The following is a 24,356-nucleotide window of genomic DNA, read 5'->3' on the forward strand; positions in this document are numbered from 1 at the left end:
CTAATAAAAAGTTTAACCCTACAGCTACAAGAACTAGAGGAAGGACAACAAACAAAGCCCAGAGCAAGTGGAAGGAAGGAAATCATTAAGATAGATCAGAATTAAATGACATAGAGACTAAACAAACAATTCAAAAGATCAACAAAAGTAGGAGCTGGTTCTATGAAAAGATAAACAAAATTGACAAGCCTTTAACTAGGCTCATCAAGAAAAAAAGAGAGAGGACCCAAATATATAAAATCAAAAACGAAAGAGGAGAAATCAAAACCAATACCACAGGAATACAAAGGATTGTAAGAAATTATTACAAACAACTGTATGGCAAGAAATTTGACAACCTAGATGAAATGGACAAATTTATGGAAAACATATAGTCTTCCAAAACTGAATCAAGAAGAATCAGAAGCCTGAACAGACCAATAACAACTAGTGATATTGAAGCAGTAATAAAAAAACTCCCAACACACAAAAGCCCTGGACCAGATGGCTTCACAGGTGAATTTTACAAAACATTTAGGAAAGAACTAACTTCTATCCTTCTCAAACTATTCCAAAAAATCCAAGAAGAGGTAATCTTTCTATGAAGCCAGTAATACTCTAATTCCAAAACCAGATCAAGACACAACAAAGAAAGAAAACTACAGGCCAATATCGCTGATGAACATAGATACTAAAATCCTTAACAAGATATTGGCAAACCAGATCCAGCAACACATTAGAAAGATCATACACCACGATCAAGTGGGATTCATCCCAGGGATGCAAGGATGGTTTAATATTTGGAAATCAATAAACATAATAAACCAATAAACAAAATGAAAGACAAAAACCACATGATCATATCAATAGATGCCGAAGAAGCATTTGATAAAGTACAGCATGCATTTTCGATGAAAACACTCAGCAAAATGGGGATAGAGGGAGCATACCTCAACATAATAAAGGCCATATATGAGAAACCTGAAGCCAACACCATGCTCAGTCGGCAAAAGCTGAAAGCATTCCCCCTGAGGTCAGGAAGAAGATAAGGATGTCCACTCTCCACACTCCTATTCAACATAGTCTTGGAAGTTCTAGCTGCAGCTGTCAGAGAAAAAAGAGAAATAAAAGGCATCCAAATTGGAAAAGAGAAAGTAAAACTGTCATTATTTGCAGACGACATGATAGTGTACATAGAAAACCCTATAGACTCCACGAAAAACTATTCGAACTAATAAGTGAATTTGGGAAAATAGCGGGTACAGGGTCAATATTCAGAAATTGAAGGCTTTTCTATACACCAACAATAAAATATCAGAGATAGAAACTAGAAAAACTTACCATTTACTATAGCGACAAGAAAAATAAAGTACCTAGGAATAAACTTAACCAAGGAGGTAAAAGACCTGTACTCAGAAATACATAACCACTGAAGAAAGAAATTAAGGAACATACAAATAAATGGAAGCATATGTCCATACAACCCAAAGCAATTTATAGATTCAATGCAATCCCTATTAAAATACCAATGACATATTTCACAGAACTAGAGCAAATACTTCAAAAATTCATATGGAACCAAAAAAAAGACCCCAAAGAGCAACAGCAATCTTGAGGAAGAAGAACACAGTAGGAGAAATCACAGTACCTGATACCAAACTATACTACAAGGCCACAGTAATCAAAACAGTTTGGTACTGGCAGAAGAACAGACACATAGGTCAATGGAACAGAATAGAGAGCCCAGAAATAAACCCAGGTCTATATGGTCAACTAATATTTGACAAAGGGGGAAGGAACATAAAATGGAGTGAAAAGAGCCTCTTCAACAAATGGTGCTGGGATAACTGGACAGGCACATGCAAAAAAATGAAACTAGACCACCAACTTTCACCATACACTAGAATAAACTCAAGATGGATCAATGACTTAAATCTAAGCCGTGACACCATAGAAGTCCTAGAACATAGGCAGGAAAAGTTCAGATATCCCACATGTAGCAATGTTTTCACTGATAATCTCCTAAGGCAAGGGAAATAAAGGAAAGAATAAACCAATGGGACTACATCAAACTAAAGAGTTTCTGCTCAGCAAAAGAAAATGTCAGCAAGATAAAAAGGGAACCAACCATATGAGAAAACATATTTGCCAATGATACCTTAGACAAGGGATTGATCTCCAAAATATATAAAGAAGTTATATGACTCAGCACCAAGAAGAGAGACAGCCCAATTAAAAAACGGGCAAAGGACCTGAACAAACACTTCTCTAAAGAGGGCATACAGAGGGTCCATAGGCATATGAAAGAATGTTCAACATCACTAGCCATCAGAGAGATGCAAATAAAAACCACAATGAGATACCACCTCACACCAGTCAGAATGGCCATCATCAACAAATCAACAAACATGTGCTGGCGAGGATGCGGAGAAATGGGAACCCTAGTGCATTGCTGGTTGGAATGCAGACTGGTGCAGCCACTATGGAAAACAGTATGAAATTTCCTCAAAAACCTAAAAATGGAACTGCCTTTGAACCAGCTATTTCATTGCTAGGATTATATCTGAGGAACCCTGAAACACCAGTTCAAAAGAACCTATGCACCCATATGTTCATAGCAGCACTATTTATAATAGCCAAGTACTGGAAACAACCTAAGTGCCCATCTGTAGATGAGTGGATCAAAAAACTGTGATACATTTACACAATGGAGTACTATGCAGCAAAAAGAAAGAAGGAACTCCTACCATTTGCAACAACATGGATGGATCTAGAGAGAATTATGCTTAGTGAAATAAGCCAGGCAATGAAAAACAAAGTACCATATGCTGTAATCTATTACAGGAGACTAATGAACAACACAAATGAGCAAAATTGAACCGGAGGGCATAAGCCTATGATCTCATTACCTGAGTGATTGTCTGTACGTATAGGCCTCATTTAATCCTGTCTGCATTGCTGCCTCCTGAGACTCAATGGTTTCGCTGAACTAAGTGGCTGGAATACAACAAGGATGCCAGCCGTTAAACCAAGCACACCATTGTCCGGGGACAGCCAACTGACCTGGAGTCTGCAAGATCCTTCCCCATGTAGGAAAGCCACCCTTCCATCCACACCCCCACTCTTATTAGGGATTTCTGGACCCAAGGGTAGGTAGGACGACGACCATGTCCAGCTTGAAGCAGCTAGAGGAGCACGAAACCTTTGCCCATTGTCCTTTATAAGATTATAAAGGGTCTTAAGTCTGAGAGGGAGAAATTGTTATTTTATATTGTTATAAAAAATAAATTAATTAAAAAAAAAGAATAATATAGGAAAGGATGAAGCCAAAGAACTTATACGCGCGACCCATGAACATGAACTAAGGAGAGTGGGATTGTTGAGGGGAAGGGGGTACTGGGCAGAGGGGAGCAAAGGGGGAAAAATTGGAACTATTGTAACAACATAATAAAATATACTTTAAAAATATTCAGCATACTTAAAAAAAATCCCATTATATGTTATATACTAACATAGGAAATACAAAGAAGAAAAGACACAATTTTCTTCTTCAGGGAGAACTTACCATCTAATAGGAGAGGGATACAAGTAAAAGATAATTAAAGGGCTGTATAAAAAGTGTAAAACAGTTAACTCAAGGTATAGAGAATGCATAAGAGCAAGGGATGATCACACCTGTCTCAGGTATGATATTAGAGAAAACTTTACAGAAGAGCACTGGAGCTGGTGAAGGATTCAGTGTGCTTTGAAGACAAGAAGGCACTATTCTAGGCTGAGAGAACAGTTTGCAAAAAATCAGAGTGAGACAACATGACACATTGTGGAATTACTTGGGAAGGGGAGGGGAGGAAAACGAATTAAGAAATAAACCTGAAAAAAGAAAATAGGGGTTAGCTCAGAAGGGCTTTCTATGCCTGTTCCTTCAGTGGTTATCCGTTAATGATGAGATAATGTGAGTAGATTTATTGTTTATAGGTACTAGAAGAAGGTGACACAACTTATTTAAAGCTGAATGAGTACTCTTTTGAGTAACCCGGTTGAGAAATGATATAGCTGTGGGGTAGAGCAGAAGAAGATGGATCATAGGAGGCAGAATGAATAGGATTGGTAATCAGTTGGCCATGGAGGATAAGGATATAGGAGATGACCCTCAAGTTTTTCCTTGGAAGTTTGTGTGGGCATTGATGTCATTCATTCATATAGGGATTATAAGAAGAAATGAACATTGGAGCTGGATTGGGCTATATAATTGTAGCTCTGGAACCCAGCTCCAGGCAGGTTTTCCTTGGATTTGGCAAGACTGAAAAATGACAGTGGAGCATTGGAGACGGAATTCATACCAATTTCCTTCTTGTGACAGCGGACAAGAAGGGGATTCAAATCTGCCTTTCAGTTCTTGTGGTGGCAAGTGAGAACAGGAATCAAATCCGCTTTCAGTCTGAGGACAGGAACAAGAGGGTCTGCCTTCAGTCTCACAGCGGCGGGCGAGGACAGTGGCCAAAGCATCTGCTCCACCTGAACAACAGGGGCTCATATATACACATGAAGTTAACAAAGGTGGCATGTGGCCAACCAGAGCTGTAATATTTACTAAGGAATTCTCTTAGATACAGGTGACCTGGGAAAATGAAAATACTTGTGTGTGGAGGTGGGGATCCTGGCTGCATTCACTCTGATACAACACCCCTCCAGGATTCTCACCTCATAGTCTACGCGACAGGATTCTTCTGCATGGGGCCCTGTGAGAGGAAACTGGTGCACTGTATCCAAATCCCACAGTAGCAATCCAGGCTGCAACAACAGAAGAAAATACTAACTACAATGCGTAGAGCTGTAATTAAAACTGTACTCCAGAGGCCTGGGCGGCCCAGCAGGCTCCCAGCAGGTCATCATCAGTCCAGTGGACAGCCACTGCCATGTAGAAATGTTGGCAGGTTATATTCTCCGTGGTAAGCCAGCGGCAGTGCTGCTTGGCATCTCTGTGAAGACCCAGCATGCTGAGGCATTTGCCACATCAGCGAAGGTGATGCCCAGTCCATGTATACATTTTTATAGACCAACGTTGGCCCCGTGGGGCCACAAACACTAGACATCATTGATTCACGTGGCGAAGTTCCCAAGGCCAGGTCCATTGCACCATGTCAACCGGATTCAAGCCTGTTGGCGCGGGCAAGAGATGGTTATTCTCTCTTCTAAAACCAGGCTTCAATGTATCATCTTTGGTGTGTACTTGCAGTTGCATGGGGGCTGCTGCAAGTCGGAGCAAAGAATCAGTAGGAGAGAGCACTCTTTTCCTTGATCACTCAGCGAGGACGTGTAACAAAGTGCATAACTGCGAAGCCCACCCCTTCGTAGAGTCTGCCTCTGCCATAAGTTCTTTTTTTTTAACAGACTGTTAATACCTTTCAGTAATGCCGGCCCCCTGTGGATTATATGGAATGTGAAACTTCCATTGGATGCCCAGATCCTCTATCCAGGCCTGTAACCCTTTTCCTGTAAAATGAGTTCCTTGGTTGCTGTCTATAATTAGGGGGTGGCCTTAGGTGGCAAATGGTTTTTCTAAGTGCTTCTTGGTGGTCTGCTGATCAATGTGCCGGCAGGGAATGCCACCAACAAACTGTTGCAGTATTCACACAGGTCAAAGCGTATCGGAAACCTGAAATTAGTAAGGGACCAGTGTAATCTACTTGCCATTTTACCAGTGGCAATGCACCCCAGACTATGTGACCTCCTTAGGGAACCTGCCATAGTTGGCACTTGGAGCAGACCACACACTTTTGGCATGTTTATACCAAGGTTAGTCCAAGGTTAAAGGCAATCCCCATTGTTCCACTACCGTCCACATAGTGCGCTGATCTGCGTGAAGGAGTTGCCTGTGGAGCCAGGTGACCATGTCTGAGTCTGGAGCTGCTTCTAGCCACTGTACCCGAGCAAGGGTATCTGCCTCAACATTTCCAGGTGAGGCCAAGGGGGCATGTCCAGTAGCAGGTAACAAGTTGGTTACCTGTTTCTGCTGCCCTGATGTCCATAGGTCTTGCCACATAATTTGGCCCTACAAGGACCTATAAGCCACCATCCATTCAGATTCTAGCTATGTGGGCAACCAGAGAGTCAAACGTTGCCATAGTCCCCAACTATACTCTTTGGGGGTGACATGGACATCCAACTCGCAGGGTTGTGTTGGATCTAGAACACTCAAGGCCTGTACTATTTTTATGTAGTAAAAGCCATCTCATGCTCGTGTTTCCAGTCCCACCTGACTCCTTTCCCTTCCAAGTGGTACAAGGGTTTCAGAATTTGTGTCAGATGTGGAATAAACACCCTCCAATAGCACACTCAAGAATTCTTGTAACTGCTTGACCAATGTGGGGGTTGGAAATGCCTATACTTTATCAATTACTGCCTCTGGCAGTACCTTCATGTTACCCAACCGGACAACCCCCAAGAACTTTACAGATAAACCAGGTCCTTGTATCTTTTCCATTTTTACTGCCCATCCTTGCTGCTGCAAATGCTTCAACAAGTCAGACACAACAGTTTCTAAACCTGTAAGAAAGTCAGAAGTAGCATGATATCATCAATATAATGACAAGTTCCCAGCTCTTGCAACATCTACTGTAACAGTATACGACTGCCACCTACTGGTTGTGGGTGGCAAATCATCTGGGTTTGGTTGTATAATGCGAGTGGCTGCCATAATCCAATCTAACAAGGAATGACTACCTGGAGTCTCATGCACATTTTGCAGCTGCTCTCATCGCTGGGTGCATGGTGACTGATGCAGCCTTACCCATTTCCTGGCCAGAAAGCAAAATGCCATCCACCCCTAAATCCCATAATCTTAGCAACCAGGTCACTAAGGACTCCGGTGCCTTTTGCCAGAATTGGCTTCCCAAATCCACCAGCTCTGCTTGTGAGTACGGATGCATTGTGGAGTACTCTGTGTACTCTGTGACTTGCAGAGGGAGCTGGGCTTGGCACATGGCCATTCAGGAATGCCCAGTCTTAATCTCTGGGTTATCACCGGTGGTGCCTGACCCTCCCTATCATCCTGATCTTTTGTGGAGTTTGCAACTTGCATCTCTGATCCCTTCACAGAACCACATATTCCAATTCAGGCCCTCAGGGTGGCCCCTTCCACCTCTAATAGCTCTCTTGCCTTCCAGGCAGCTCTCAACTCCAGCCCCTGGCTCAGGTCCTCTTCCAACTCTGGGACAGGCAGAATGGTGAGAAATAGCCAGCCTGCAGCTCCTGCTCCCTCCCCAGCACTTCTCTTCTCTAGTGAGCCCTCTCTCTTCAGCAGAACCTTCTCTGTTGCCTCAGGGCTCACTTCTACACCCTCCCAATCTTGCGTGGGTGCCCAAGCCTCTAACATGGTCACCACTCCTAGCCACACATCTATGGCCGTAGCCGTCCTCTGCTCCATAGTTTTGGTCTGCAGTGAATCCTGTTTGAGATGCCACTTGTAGTGCTGGAGCCCAGCTCCAGGCAGGTTTACTTTGGATTCAGTAAGACCAAAAAGCGACAGTGGAGCGTTGGAGAGGGGATTCATACCAATTTCCTTCTCACGGTAGTGGACGAGAACAGGATTCAAATCTGCCCTTTAATTCTCGTGGTGGTGAGCAAGGACAGAGTTCAAAGCATCTGCACTGCCAAGTTAATAAAGGTGGCACACGGCAACCAGAGTTGTATAATACTTAAACACTAGGAATTCTCTTAGATAGGGTGACCCAGGAAAATGAAAGCATGTGGAAGCAGGGATCCTGGCAACAGTCACCCTGACATGATAATAATCAGTTTTGCTTTGGATATATATTGATTTTTGTGGTGCCCGTTGAACATCTAAAGTGATAGAGAAATTTGTGAGTGGTATAAAGTAACAGGCAGAGATGGAAGTCTAGCTTAGGTGGAGCAGTGTGTGTAGAATGAGAGGCAAAGAGGACTTAAGAAGGGATCCCTTTTCCTTTCTGAGCGTCTAGTAGAGCAATAAGAGCATGTGCAAGTAATTGAGAAAGAACTGGGGGAGAAACAGGGAAGAGTGGTACCAAAAATTCAGGGGAGGAGAGAGAAGAGAGTTAAAGACAATGTTAATATTTTTGTGGAGTGTTAGTTTATATGGAGGCATGATGTTTCTAAAATAGTCTTAATCTCTAATTTTAATTGTAGTATCTCAAGTTTATAAAGATTAAATTTATTAAAGTTTATTCTTAGAAACCATATATTTATATACATATATGTAAGCGCACCTATCTACACACCTCAGATGTATGCTGTTACTGTAACTCCTGTTACTGTATAGAAACCCAGAAAGGTGGTATTATCCCCTTTTTACAGATAATAAAACTAAGGTAATTTGTGCAAGGACACATGGCCAGTATAGAGCTTGGATCCAAATCCAGGACTTCCTGGCTCCTGCTAGACAGTGGATCTCCTGTACATATGTTGAAATCACATGGCACAACTGTAGGTTAATTTAATGTTTCTCATTTCCAAACTCTTTTATAAATGTAGTTCTAATTTTAGAACTTTAAACTTTAAAATGTGTCATTCCAGAAAAGGAGTTATCTATTCTTTTTACTATTGTTATTCAGAATTTTAATATGCTTACTTGATGTAATTGCTTTTCAACTTTTTAAACATCATGTACACAGTTGGTGTTTAATACATTTTTCATTTTTTGAGTTTTTAACTTTCTGATTATGGTTTAGGTTATTCTATGTCTACTATTGTCAGTGTTTGTTTAGTTTGAAATTTTTTGCTGCTAAAGGAGTATTAGAGTTCATTCTCACTGATAAGTCTCAGACAATTTTGAAAACAGTGAATTTTATAAACATAGTTACAAGTACTGATTGTTATTTAGCCAATTCTCTGTTTCTCACTGAAGTTACCTGCCATTTCTAGTATTGTTTTTGAAAGGTTGTTGTACCTCATTAGTTATGTTATTATTCTTTCATTCTAGTTAAAGCCAATACCAAAGACTCTTGTTATATATTGTATTAATAGTATTAGAAGATACCTTTGGGTTATAATCTCAATTTTTTATAGGAATGGAAAGGGGTGTGTGTGTGTGTGTGTGTGTGTTAAAAAGGAATTTTGGCCTTGGCTAGGTGGCTTAGTTTTGGATTTGATCCCTGATCAGGGTATGCACAGGAGGCAACTGATTGATGTTTCTCTCTTAAGTCAATAAACATATCCTCTGGTGAGGATTTTTTAAAAAGGAATTTTGTACTGTTCTTTTAATCATAAAAAATCCCAAGGAGAACTAGAGTGATGGAAATAATTAGGAAGTAGCAAATATTAAATTCTACTCAATAGTTTTTTCAATAAATACTAGTATCATCTGACAAGGTAATTCCTTCACATGGAATATAAGCAGATGAAAGTTTCCTTTAACATTTGTATTTCTTTAATTATGGTAGAGGCTAGAAACATAGACAAATTGCAACATTATTTCTGTGCTGGCTGTGGCTTCAATGTAAAACAAGTTGGTAAAATCACAACTTCTATGCTTTTGATTAAATCATAAATTTTAAGATAATTGACTTTCATCTTGGAAGGATATATTAAAAAGAGCTCTCAGAGTCAGTTAGCACCTATATAAAAAGAATGCAAAACTCCTCACCTTGTTACTTGAATTAATCTTAATATTTTTTTGCTAGAGGGATTTAGTTTTATAAACTTTAGTGTTAAATACTTTTCAGAATTATAAGCTATGTACTTGGTAAAAAAAATCTTATGTATAACTGAATTAAAATAAAAATGACCGATATATTTTTCATTGTTATTTCTCTGCTAAAAATGTCCCTTATTTTCAGCGTTATCAATGGAACTGGGTAGTGGAAAAATAGGACATTTGAGAAACTTACTGGTTTTAAGATTGGGGATAACAATACTTACCTGGTAGAATTTCTGTGAAAATTGAGATAAGCTCTATAAAGTAGGTTGTTAAATAGTGCTTGGCACATAAGAAATACTCACCTAGTGTTAGCCATTTAAAGGATGAAGAAATTTTAAGAGAGAATTTATATTATACATGAACTTACAAACAGAGGTAAAGCAGAGTAAGTTATTTAGATTCTTTTGTTATGGAGAGATCAGATTGAAAAATGTATGCAGTTTTGGAATTTAGCTCCTCTACCTCCCTCCCTTGCCCACAGAGTGGAACATTTATTTTGTTAACCTCAGCGGTATGTCTGACAATAGCTTCCCAAAACAACAACTATTACTATTACTACTGCTACTAAATATTACTGCTACTACTACTACATCTCCTACCCCACACAAAAATCATGTTGATGGGTCTTAATTTAATCTAAAATGTAGTTGATTTTTAAGTCAGTTGCTTAGAGAAACAAAATCTTGTTTACTTTCGATTATTTTTATTTAGAGAATGCGAAAATAATGTTGGCTAACTTCTTTCTTTCTGCTTTTAAGAATTATAGTCGTATGTCAGCAAGTATTACCTGACTTTCTAGAAAATCACTTTTGATAAACAAATCTTTGTATTTGTGACCAAATAGTTTAATCCAATCTGAGTTATTTATACCAAAAAAATAAAAAGAAAAAGAAAAGAAAGAAAGAAGAAAATAAAAGGACATGTGATGCCAAAGCAAAATTTAGGATTTTTTTTCTGGATAATTACAAAATTACAAAAAAAATTTTTTCTTATAAATGTCATAAGCAGAATTTTTTTGAAAGCTAAGACTGATAGATTATTGTTATGGTTTAAAGAGAAGATAATAGCTGGATTAATCTACCTAAATAACATTATTATTTCAGTTTTATTTTCCTCTTCATGTTGAATCAAAAAATGATAAAGTCAAAATTCAACCTAAAAATATTAGGTAAAGAAATATTAGGTAAAGAAAAAATATTAGGTAAAGAAAAAAACTTCATCTAATTGATATATGTAGTTGTTATTGCCCATATTACTCAGGGTAGGGTATTGAAGATAATAGTACATTTTGGTTAGGAGGAGATCACAATAGTGAGAAATACATGTTGTAAGGCTGTAGGATAAAGCCAAAGAAAAGTAGGTCTGTGACAGATAAGGAAAAAAACAAAACCATTTCTGTTAAGGTTGACTATAAGGACAGTTCACATTTGCGCTGAAATTTAGAAACATTTCAGAGTTTAGCTTAAAAGAAAGCCTGAAGTAGTTGGTACTTAAACTTGGTGATTTACAATTATAAGGATAGGAAACATTTATGAGTTAGAAATTTTGTCTGAATTTTGTTCTGGAAGAATTTTTTAAACTTTCTAATTACCTTTTCTTCAATTTATTTAGATCAACTATTCCATGTGTTAGCCTTGCACATGCGGCTTTATAGCATTGATTCTGAGTATAATCCTTGGAGAAAGCTTACACAGTTAGACGAGATGAATTCACAGTAAGTATTATTGAAAGAGTAAAGTCAATTAAAACTGTTCTTGAAAAATGGTTAAGTATAAAAATAGGATTGAAATTCTTATGAATATGTGAATTTTTTCCTTATGAAATAAGGAAATATATATTATATATTTCTGCATTATATATATAATATAAACATATAATAAAAATTGAAAACATTTTACAATTATATTTTCTGAAAAAATTGCATAAAAATTTATACCCACTGATAAAAAATTTTAAAGAATCCCATTGGTTTTTATGCAGATGAAACATTCAAATGAAAGCACATAATGGCTGGTTGTTCCTCTTTTAATCGCAGAATTGATCAGTGGGTTCAGGTAGTCTTAAGTCTGATCCCTCCATTGTAAAGTTCCCTAGCAGCCCTTCATCTAATGATGTTTGAATCCTTGATGATTCTTTCCTAAATCCAATATTTCATTAGGTGTCGCACAATAGTGATTAAAAAACAACACTTTTCTTACACACACACAAAAAACTGTTCTGACCTACTCGTCGTCGGCAGCCGTCCGTCTCGAGAGACGATGGTGTAGCTTCTTAAGAGTCTGTCTGCACCGCCGAGAATGGTTGTGCAGTCCGACTCGGGAGTGACACGGTATCTGTCTCCTCCCGTGTTGAATCAACATCTTGCGATGACGCTGGAGTGTCCTCTCCAGTGAAGCTGAAGCTACAGAGCCTGGGCAGGGTGATATGGAGGGTCTGCTGTTGCCCATGCAGCAGACCCCCCCTCTCTTTGCAGCTGAGGGATCCAAGGGAAAGACGGAGTCAATACAGCTTGAAGCCAAGCTGTATTGACTCCATCTGACCTACTAGATACTTGATTTATAGTATAGGTGGCATTAAGGAGCAGTGAGGGGCGCATAGTCTTTATAGTGAATGGTGTTGGTTGATTGTCTATTCATATGAGAAACAATTAATATTGACCCCTACCTCATAGAGTTTGCCAGTTGTTTCAGTAATACCCTGGGAAATGCAAATGCATTGCAAAGAAAATTCAAGATCATGCTTGTGTTTAGTTGTCATGTCTCTTTAATTTCCTTTAATCTGAAACTGTTCTTCACTTTTTCTTTGTATTTTATGATATTAACTTTTTTTTTTTTTTTGAAGAGCCCAAGCCAATTATTTTATAGAATTCCCCAATTTATTTTTGTCTAGTATTTCTTGTGGTTAGATTCAGGCTATAAACTTTGGCATAAATACAATGGAAGTAATGTGTTGTATCAGGAGACACATACTATTGATCTGTCTTGTTATTGATGGTAACAACTCTCATCATTTGACTAATGTGGTATCTGCCAGGCTTTTTCACTGTAAAGTTATTTTATTTCTTGTAGTTAGTGTCTTGTGGGAGATACTTTGAGGTTATGAATATATCCTGCTACTTCTCAAAAACAAAAGCAAAATAAATTTTTTTGTGTGTATGTGTTTATAGACAAAATGAGCAAACCATAAGTGTTTTTGCATGTTGTGGCTGGGGAAAATCACTTTCGTTTGTATGAGCTAGTAATTTTTTTCCTTGCTAGATTTACGTACTCAAGGACAGGACAGCATACAAATCAAGTATTAGAATGCCTGACTCTGAGCCTAAGGATGTTCAGTAAACAAAAGATTTTTTTAAGTGTAGAATTATTGAATTAAGTAAGAATTTAAAGAAGAGACATAGGTACCATGCTTTCCATAATACTCATTGCTGGGTTGTGTTCTTTTTAAGCCCTAAGATTTAGTACCCATTAGGATAGTAGTAAATGCTGTGAACATTTCTCTATTGCTTACTTTATGCTAGGCATTTTTGTGCTTTGTGTATATAATCTCATTTAATCATCACTGTAAGTCTGTCTATACAGTAGGTACCATTATTATCCCAGTTTTTATTGAATGCATATCAGGACCTTAAGGCTTAGAAAAGTTAATTAAAATATTCTTTGGGGATACACAGATGTTAAGGAATATGGCTGGCATTTGATTTCCAATCTTTCTGATTTCAAAGATCAAGTTCCTAACTATTACTCTATGCTTTCTTTCCTAGCACTAAGAGAACTAGGGAATTTCCAGAAAAATCAGGTTGATTTTCCTCTCTGTATTTACTTACTCTTTTTTTTTTTATGCTTCATTGGTTCACTAACTTGTAATTCTGCAGTTGATTATAATGTCATCTGTATTTCATATCTAAATATTAGACTTTTAAAAATTGAAGTATCTTGTTTTCTCTCAATATTTTTTCAGCATAAAATTCTATTACTAATGACATAGATTTCTTTGTTTTTAATTTATTTTTATTGTATTTTTTCTATTATCATTTCTCCCCCTTACGCCCCCTGCCCCTGCAATTACCACACCAACTACACTGTTGTCCATGTCCATGAGTCCTTTTTATTTGCTCCATTCCTCCCCCAACACCTTTATAGCTATCATTTTGCTCACTATGAGTGTGTCTCTATTTTGCTTATTAGTTCTGTTTGTTCATTAGATTCCACATATGAGTGAAACCATACGGTATTTGTCTGTCTCTGACTGGCTTATTTCAGTTAGCATAATGTTCTCTAGGTTCATTCATACTGGTGCAAAGGGTAAAATTTTCTTTTTCTTTATGGCCTAATAGTATTCCATTGTGTAAATGTCCCATGGTTGTTTTATCCACTCGTCTACTGATGGACGCTTGGGCTGCTTCCATATCTTGGCCATTGTAAATAATGCTTCAGTGAACATAGGGATGCTTATGTTCTTTCGAATAAGTCTTTTGGGTTTCTTTGGGTATATTTCTGGAAGTGGGATTGCTGGATTAAAGGCAGATCCATTTTTAATTTTTTTAGGTATCTCCATACTGTTTTCCACAGTGGCTACACCAATCTACATTCCCACCAACAGTGCACTAAGGTTCCCCTTTCTCCACATCCTCACCAGCACTTGTTTGTTGATTTATTGATGATAGACATTCTGACTGGTGCGAGGTGATACCTCATTTGTGATACCTCATTTGTGATACCTCATTTGAGTTTTGTGAGTTATTTATAAATTTTGGATGTTAACCTCTTATCACATGTATCAGCAAGTGTGTTCTCCCATTCTATGGATTATCTTTTTATTTTGTTGATGGTTTCATTTGCTGTGCAAAAACTTAGTTTGATGTAGTCCCATTTTGTTTATTTTTTCCTTTGTTTCCCTCAGGAGAAATGTCAGATAAAATATTGTTATGAGCAGTGTCTGAGATTTTACTGCCTATATTTTCTTCCAGGATTTTTATGGTTTTCAGGTCTAAAATTTAAGTCTCTAATTCATTTTGAATTTATTCTTGTGTGTGGTGTAAGAAGGTAGTCTAGTTTCATTTTTCTGCTCGTATCTGTCCAATTTTCCCAGTATCATTTATTGGACAAACTATCTTGAGCCAATTGAGCCCATAATATTCCTCTGCTGAATATTAATTGGCTGCAAAGGTGTGGGTTTGTTTTGGGGTTCTCTATTCTGTTCCATTGATATATGTGTTTGTTTTTATGCCATTGCTATGCTATTTTGATTACTGTAGCCTTACAGTATAGTTTGATATTAGGTAGTGTGATTCTTCCAACTTTATTCTTCTTTCTCAGGATAGCTGTTGCTGTGCAGAGCCTTTTGTGGTTCCATATAAATTTTTGAAATATTTGCTCTAGTTCTGTGAAATACCACATTGGAATCTTGATAGAAATTGCATTGAATTTATAGATTGCTTTGGGTAGCATTGACATTTTAATGATATTAATTTTTCCTATCCATGAACATGATATGTGCTTCCACTTACTTGTATCTTCTTCCATTTATTTCCTCGGTATCTTACTATTTTCCAAGGACAGGCCTTTTATATCCTTGGTTAGATTTATTCCTAGGTATTTTATGCTTTTTGAAGCTATCATGAATGGGATTATTTTTAAATTTCCCTTTCTGGTAGTTCATTATTGGCATATAAGATTGCAACTGATTTCTGGATACTAATTTCGTACCCTGCTACTTTTCTGAATTGACTTATTAGATTTAGTAGTTTCTTGGTAGAATCTTTGGGGGTTCTCTATGTACAGTATCATGTCATCTGCAAAAAAGACAGTTTTACTCCTTCCTTTCCAATTTAGATGCCTTTTATTTCTTCTTCTTGTCTGATTGCTATGTCTAGGATTTCCAGTACTGTGTTTATTAAGAGAGGTGAGAGCGGACATCCCTGTCTTGTTCCTGGTCTTAAGGGGAATGCTCGTAGTTTTTGCCCATTGAGTATGATGCTGGCAGTGGGTTTGTCCTATATGGCTTATATTATGTTTAGGTATGTTTCCTTTATTCCCACTTTGCTGACAGTTTTTATCATAAATGGGGGCTAGATTTTATCAAATGCTTGATATGATCATGTGGTTTTTATCCTTCATTTTGTTTATGTGGTGAATCACATTTATTGATTTGCAAATGTACCAAACTTGCAGTCCCAGAATAAATCCCACTTGATCATGGTGTACAGTATTCCCACACTTATGGCGAGTATTATGTTCTAGACTCCACCCCCCACCCTTGCAATAGGTGAAAATCCGCGAAGTAGGAACCTTACATTTATTTTAGTATTTATATATATTTTAAGGCTTTATAAACCCTTCCCACTCTCTTATAAACCATCCCCAGTCCCTTGTTAACCTTTCCTACTCCCTTATTAACCTTATCCACACTTTTATAAACACTACTTATGTTCTTAAACATATTCTACACTCTTAAACCTACGTAACTTTAACAACATACTTATACAGTACTGCAGAATCCCGCGATACAGCAAAAAATCAGCGATAAGTAATATTTTTTAAAATCCCGCGATACAGTGAGGCTGCAATAAGTGATCTGCGATATAGAGAGGGACTACTGTGTGATCTTTTTGATGCATTGCTGTGTTTGGTTTGCTAATATTTGTTAAGGATTTTAGCTTCTATGTTCATCAAGGTTATTGGCTTACAATTTTTTTTCTTTGTAGTCTTTATCTGGTTTTGGAATTAAGATAATGCTGGCCTTGTAAAATGAGCTTGGGAGTCTTCCCTACTCTTGAATTTTTTGAAATAGTTTGAGAAGGAGAGGTGATAGTTCTCACAGTGTGTGGTAAAATTCACCTGTGAAGCCATCCAATCCAGGGTTTTTGTTTGTTGAGAGTTTTTTGATTACTGCTTCAATTTCACTAGGTGTAATTTGTCTATTCAGATTCTCTGATTCTTCCTGATTTAGTTTTGAAAGATTGTATGTTTCTAGGAATATATTGATTTGTCCAGGTTGTCCAATTTGTTGACATATAGCTGTTCATAGTATTTTCTTTGTATTTCTATGGTGTCAGTTGTTATTTCTCCTCTTTCATTTCTGAATTTTATTTATTTGGGTCCTTGCGCCCTCTCTCTTTTAAAACATTTTTTTTGATGAGTCCAATGAAAGATTTGTCAGTCTTGTTTATCTTCCCAAAAAACCTGCTCTTGGATTCATTGGTCTTTTGTTTTGTTTTTTTAGACTCTTATTTTATTTATTTCTTCTCTGATCTTTATTATTTCCTTCCATCTATTCACTTTTTTGGCTTTGTTGGTTGTTCTTTTTCAAGTTCCTTTAAGTGTGAAGTCATTGTATATTTGAGCTTTCTTTTGTTTTTTGAGATATGCCTGTAATGCTATGAATTTCCCCTTTAGGATTGCTTTCCCAGTGTCCTGCAGATTTTGAATTGTTGTGTTCTAATTTTCACTTGTTTCAAGGTGTCTTTTGATTTCTTCCTTGATCTTGTTGTTGACCCATTCATTGTTTAATAACTTGTTATTGAGTATCCGTGTCTTCATGTATTTCATAGTTTTCTTCTAGAGATTGATTTCTAGATCCATAGCATTGTGGTCGGAGAACGTGCTTGATATGAATTTAATCTTTTAAAATTTACTGAGAGTTGTTTTGTGTCCTAATGTGTGGTCTATCCTAGAAAACATTCCATGTGCACTTGAAAAGTATGTATATTCTGCTTCTGTGGGGTGAAATGAAGATATCCATTCTAGTGTGTTGTTTAATGCCACTGTCATCTTGTTGATTTTCTGTTTGGAAGATCTATCTGTTAAAGTCAGTGGGGTGTTAAAATCCTGTACTGTGACTGTATTTCTGTTGATTTCTCCCTTTATGTCCATCAAGATTTGCTATATATATTTAGGTGCTCATATGTTGGTTGCATTCATGTTTACTAGGGTTATATCCTCTTGCTGGATTGTTCCCTTGCCATTATGTAGTGGTTTTTGTTTGTTTGTTTGTTTATTCCTTACTATAGCGTTGATTTTAAAGTCTATTTTGTTGTATATAAGTATTGCTATCCCAGATTTTTTTTCTTTTCCATTTGCATGAAATATCTTTTTCTATTCCTTTACTTTTAGTCCTGTATGCATCTTTCAATGAGGTGGGTCTCTTGGAGACAGTATATTTATAGGTCTTGTTTTCTTCTCCATTCAGGTACCCTATATCTTTTGGTAGAGCATTTAAGCCATTTACATTTAAGGTGATTATTTGATAGATATGTATTTATTAGCACTTTATTTTTTAACTATTTTCCTTTGCTTTCTTCTTCTTCTCCTCCTCCCCCTCTTTCCCCTCCCCCTGCCCCTTTTCCTCCTCCCCCTCCCCTCCCTCCTCTTTTTAACATTTGTTGCGGTACTGTTTTGATGTTAACACTACTCCTTTAGCTTTTTCTTTTCTGGGAAGCTCTTTATTTCTCCTTCAGTTTTAAATGATAGTCTTACTGTGTAAAGTAGCCTTGTTTGTAGGTCTTTGCTTTTCATCACTTTGAATATTTCATGCCACTCCCTTCTGGCCTGAACTGTTTCTGTTGAGAAATCAGATGACAGTTTATTGAGCTCCTTAGTGGGTAACTACCTGCTTTTCTCTTGCAGCTTTTAGGATTCTCTCCTTTTCTTTAAGCTTTGCCATTTTAATTACGATATGTCTTGGTGTAGGTCTCTTTGTGTCCAACTTGTTTGGGACTCTGCACTTCTAGACTTGTGTATCTTTTCCCTTCACCAGATTAGGGAAGTTTTTGGTCATTATTTCTGCAAATAGGTTCCTGAGCCCTTGCTCACTCTGTTCTCCTTCTGTTGTTTCCATGATGTGGATGTCATTGGGTTTCATGTCCCAAAGGTTTCTTAAGCTTTCCTCATTTTTTAAAATTCCTTTTTCTTCTTGCTGCTTTGCTTGGGTGTTCTCTTCTACCTTGTCTTCAAAGTCACTGGTTTGATCCTCTGCTTTTTCTAACCTGCTGTTTATTTTTTCCAGTGTATTATTTATTTCAGATATTGCATTCTTTGTTCCTGACTAGTCCTTTTTATGGCTACTATGTCTTTTTTCTTGCTGTTGAGCATCATTATTCTAAACTCTGTTTTTGATAAATTGCTTGTCTTCATTTCATTTAGTTCTTCTGGAGAATTCTCCTGTTCTTTCATTTGAGCCTGATTTTTTTTCTTCTTCCTACTTTGGCTACTTCTTTGTATTTGTTTCTATGTATTAGGTAGATCTGCACAGACTCTGGTGCAAGCCTATGTCAGACATGCTTGTAACTGACCTTGGGCAACCTGTTTGGAGCTATCAGTGATCCACAGCATGTAGCTCCCTTTGCTGGGCCTGTTTATGTGCAGGAAAAAACAGGTTGTGCACCAAGGCTGGCTTTTACTAGCGCTGGACCCCAGTGAGGGTCAACAAAGTCTCAGAATTACTAGCGATCTGCCTTTGCCTGAAGGCTTCTTGTTAGGGTTTGTCTCTGAACTGGCCTCCAGCTGTACTCTTCAACAGCCAGCCTTAACTACCACAGAGTAGGGCAAGAGTGGTTGCTGTGGGCAAAGCTCTTGGTTCCCCTCAGGCTAATGCCACTTGGAGAGGAATGCTCTGCCCGAGCAAGATGACCCCTATAGTATGGGGGAAGACTCAGCACAGGGATCCTAGCTGCTGATCCTTCAATTCTTTCCCCAGAGCCACCAACCCCAGATTCTCCTCATGCGTCTCTAGTCCACTCTACCCTCCCTGTGCTGGAGCACTTGGTAAGTGGCTGCAAATGAAATTTTGTGCATTGGCCCTTTAAGAGGTTCTCTGAGTCTCCAGCCATCTCTCCCTGGTGAACAAAAACCCTGCTGCCTTTCACAATCGGATATTACTTGGGCTGCTTTTTTTTTTTTAATGGTTCTGGTGCTCTAGCCTGGGGAGCCCAGCTTGGCATTTAGACCCTCACTTCTCAAGGGGAACCCCCCCATCCACTGAAATATCCCTCTGGAATTCTAGCTGCCACCTGTGGGAGCCAAGCCAGCCCTCTCACATCTTCTCCACACTCCCTAACAGTAACACTGTGGTGAAGTGGTTTCTTCTCTTTGTCCATGGTTACAAGGCTTCTTCTCTCCAGCTAGTGTTCAGTTGGTTATTCAGGATGGTTTTTCTTTAAGCTCGTTGTAATTACAGTTTGGTCCTGGGAGGAGGTTAGTGTAGCTTCTACCTATTCCGCTGCCATCTTGGGTCTCTCCTGTTATAGATTTCTCATATATACTTTTTTCTGTTGTTTGATCCTCATGAAAATTATTTTATTTTAATTTCATTGTATTGATAATCACTTGGTTTAAAATAATTTTTTTTAAGGAAAATTAGGCTTATTAACTCTAACTCACCCATTTTCTCATATCATCCATAGAGCTAACAGTATTCAGTTTTTATAATCTGGATTTTAAAGATTATCTACAAACTTTTTGAGTTAGAAACAATTATGTATTTTAAAATATTAGGCATTTAAAAGGATAGTTTTCACAATGATGTTATTAAACCCCCTCGTCAATTTTTTCTCTCTCCCAACATTGGAGTTTATTCATGCATTCTTTTATCCATTCATTTTGATTATGTGCCCACTGTGTGCCAGGAAAGATCCATTTCTATGTCCTCAAAATTAATCATTTTTATCTTCATTGCCACAAGCTCCAGACTACTGTTTTTACAATTTTTTTTCTGATTATAAAAATTATATTTATTGTTCAAGGTTTAGAACTACAAAAATGTTGAAGAAAATGAAATAATCTGGAACCTTATAACCTATGTGTTATATATAGTTTATTACAGTTTAATGAACTCATCAACCATAAAAGGGAGAGCAAATATAGGGGAAAAATCGATTATATTTTCTGGGAAATTCTTTAATACTATTACATTTTGAGATTTTTTTTTAGTCTCTTTTTTTCTGGATATATATTATAAATTTTTAAATACTATTTGATTTATACTGTATCAGTTTTAGAATTTAATATTAATACATAACTCAATTCCCACATTATTAAAAATTCTTTAAATGATGTACTTAACTTAATCGTTTTTATTAACATTTAAATTTTCTCCTTTTTTACTGTAATATCAGATGATGTGTTAAGCAGTTCTTGACATGTTAGATATAACCTAAGAACTATAGAATAACATGAAACTATAGAATAAGATAATATTTTAGATTATTTCAGTCATTTATATGATAAATATACACTGAGTGTTAGTTGCTGTGTTACAGAGTGCAACATTGCTTTTCAGAAACATTGTATCTATATAAAGTTTCACTGCCAATCTACGAATGTTCTCATTTCTGTCAATCTTGAATATTAGTGCTTAAAAAATATTGTTGGGGACAGTTTGATAGATAAATATTTGGATTCCCAAAGTAATAGAAATTTGTTTAATTTTTGGTGGTTAACTTCATGTAAATATTTTATGTTTATTATCCATTTGTGTGCAGTCTGTGCAATATATATTCAAGACATCTGTACATTTTTCTGTTGCCTTCCTATCTTTAAAAAGTTTCTGAATGAGCCCTGTACGAGTCACTTAGTTGATTGGAGCATCATCTCATGTACTTAAAAGTAGTTGTGGGTTTGATTTCCAGTCAGGCCATATGCCTAGGTTGTGGGTTTAATCCCCAACATCGGGACTCATACAGAAGGCAGCCGATTGATGTTTCTCTTTCCCCCTGATGTTTCTCTTTCTCTGTCTCTCTGTCTCTCTCTCTCTGTCTTCCTCTCAAAAAAAGTTAATAAACATCCGTGGGTGAGGATTAAGAAAATATCTGAATGATTCTTTACGGTTAATATGTTTGCCTTTTAGTTTTGTAATTACTTTTCTTGATATGTTAAAGTTTTAAATTTTCAAGTAGCTAAACCAATGAGACCTTATATTTCTTATATCTTCTGATGACTTTCATATTTAGACTTACCTGTGTATTTCACCCAAGAGCTGATGTTTACCTTTATAATTGGTATTACAGTGTGTTTCCTGTCTTAAGATTTGCAATGCCTACCTATATATTCTTTGTAGAGTTTGATGATGGAATGCTCTTAAAATATATTTGTAATCAATCTACTTGGAAATATTTTTATTAATAGTATTAGAAGATTTATAATTTATTTTCAAATAACTATTTTCTGTCAATTTTATATCCCATTTATTATATACTAAGTGTTTATTATGATCCTGATTAGAGACTTTGTCTTTTGTTCTATTAACCTACAAACCTATTTTTGTGACAATAGCATCCTGGTTTACTTATTGAAGAAATATATTTTACATATCTGGTTATATTAGTTTCCATTTATTTCTCCTCTCCACCTAGCAGTTTATCTTTTTTTGAAACTTGGAAAATGTTAAAGATTTTATTTGAATTTTATGTTAGTCATAAAGTTCAAGCAACTTTTTAACAAGTGCTATTAACCATGCTTTTTTTTAACCATGCCTTTTAAGTGTAGTTTGTTTGTGCATTGTATCTGATCTTTTTTAATAATGTGAACATTTACTCTCTAGTGATATTTGTGTAGCAAATGTCCTAAGTGCCACCCCATTTGTAGCAAAACTAATTCCCTTAAGTTCCATTTAGTGCTTCATTTGATTTCTGTACTGTAAGAGGTCAGAAAAATTCATAATTAAGTTAATGTATGCCAATTGTTTACTTTAGTAAGAACAGATGTAATTTCTATGTAATTTTTTTTTTCTATAAGGCAAAGTCAAGGAAATAATATGAGTCTATAAGATTATATTTTAGGCAAGAAATATGGCCCTACCTTTTTCTTTTGAGATTTCTCAGTTGCTTAAGAAAGTTTAATTTCTGTTCCATAGGCATATACGTGAAATATAAAATGAATTAGAAACTATATACGATACTGTCTGAAGTGATTATGCATTTTCTTTTAGGCTGGGAAATGAAGAACAACAACCTGAGGTTCCAATTCTTTATCATGATGTTACATCCCTTTTGCTCATTCAGATTTTAATGATGCCACAACCCTTAAGCAAAGGTATGTCTTTATAATTCAGATTTTTAGATTATGTAGTATATATAATGAATGTTCTAAAAATTGTGGAGACAAATATAGCATATAATCCGATGGAGTTGTATAGCGGTAAATAACACTGTTTTATCTATTTTTAGTTAAGTAGTAATCATATATATATATATATATATATAAAGAAGATGACAATGAAATAAAATAGTTTTTTCTTTTATGGGTCGATTCCTTTTAGCTTTTTAGTTGATTATGAGGTAAAGACATGTGAAACCACTCTGGAAACCTGTTTAAAAAAATTAAAGTGATAGTACAAAAATGTGAAAAATAGAGCAAGCTGTCAGCCTTAATGTCTTCACCCTATTTACATGCATATATATTTTGATTTAGTAGTATGATGTTATTCAAATGTGATGTTTCATCATTTGTAGTTAGTGTTAATGTCATAATATTATGATATTAAGAGCATTAATATTATACTTGCAACATTTTGATTATTACTCCATAGTCTACAGTTTTCATTTGAAGATATTTAAAATATTCTATCAGATAATTAGCTGTTCTCCTTTGCTGGGAAACAAGGTTTTTGCTTTTGTTTTGTTTTTGTGCTATTATAAGTTGCACTGAAAAGAACATCTGTGGAATCTAGAACAACTATTCCAAAAATTTATACAGAACCACAAAAGACCCTGAAAAGCCTCAGCAAGCTTGAGAAAGAAGAACAAGGTTGCAGGTATCATACAAACTGATATCAAACTATACAACGAGACCATTGTAATCAAAACAGCCTGGTACTGGCTTAGGAGCAGGCATATAGATCAGTGGAAAAGAACAGAGAGCCCAGAAATAAACCCACACCTTTATGATCAATTAATATTTGAAAAAGGAGGCAAGAACATACAATGGAGGAAAGAAAATCTCTTTAATGAATAGTGTTGGGAACAATGGACAGGTATGTGCAAAAAAAAAAAGAAAAGAAATTAGATCACCCAAACTTACACAATACACAAGAATAAACTCAAAATAGATAAAAGACTTAAATATAAGTCACAAAACCATAAAAATTCTCAAAGAAAGCATAGTCAGTAAAACCCCAGACATTTCTCTTAGTAATATTTTTGCCAACATATCTTCTTTGGCAAGGGAAACAAAGGAAAAAATAAACAAATGGGACTACTTCAAACTAAAATGCTTTTGCACAGCAAAAGAAACCATCAACAAAATGAAAAGGCAACCCACTGCATGGGTGAACATATTTGCCAATAACACATTTGGTAAGGGATTAATTTCCAAAATATATAAAGTACTTACATAAATCAATACCAAGAAGACAGACAACCCCATTTAAAAATGAGCGAAGGATCTGAATAGACATTTCTTCAAAAAGGGCATACAGGTGGCTAATAAACATGAAAAAAATGCCCCACATCACTAATCATCACAGAAATGCAAATTAAAACCACAATGAGGTATCACCTCACACTTGTTAGAATGGCTATCATCAAATCCAAAATCAAGTACTGGCAAGGATGTGGAGAAAAGGGAACCCTCGTGCACTGTTGGTGGGAATGCAGACTGGTGCAGCCACTGTGGAAAACAGTATGGAATTTCCTCAAAAAACTAAAAATGGAATTACCTTTAGACCCAGTGATCCCACTTCCGGGAATATATCCGAAAAAACCCAAAAT

General features: G+C 36.5%; 1 protein-coding gene across 6 annotated transcripts in view; it reads left to right on the forward strand.

Moving 5' to 3' along the window:
- Positions 1-24,356, forward strand: part of UBR3 (ubiquitin protein ligase E3 component n-recognin 3) — a 210,608-nt gene that overhangs the window by 157,364 nt on the left and 28,888 nt on the right. For all 6 annotated transcript variants that reach the window (XM_090280628.1, XM_090280637.1, XM_090280645.1 and 3 more), the window contains 2 exons: positions 11,267-11,369; positions 22,577-22,680. In XM_090280628.1, coding sequence (XP_090136754.1) covers positions 11,267-11,369; positions 22,577-22,680 — 207 coding nt within the window. The remainder of the gene's footprint in view (positions 1-11,266; positions 11,370-22,576; positions 22,681-24,356) is intronic.

Source organism: Furipterus horrens, unplaced genomic scaffold (assembly GCF_987537825.1).
Source record: "Furipterus horrens unplaced genomic scaffold, mFurHor1.1.pri manual_scaffold_1, whole genome shotgun sequence".
Taxonomy (NCBI): Eukaryota; Metazoa; Chordata; class Mammalia; order Chiroptera; family Furipteridae; genus Furipterus; species Furipterus horrens.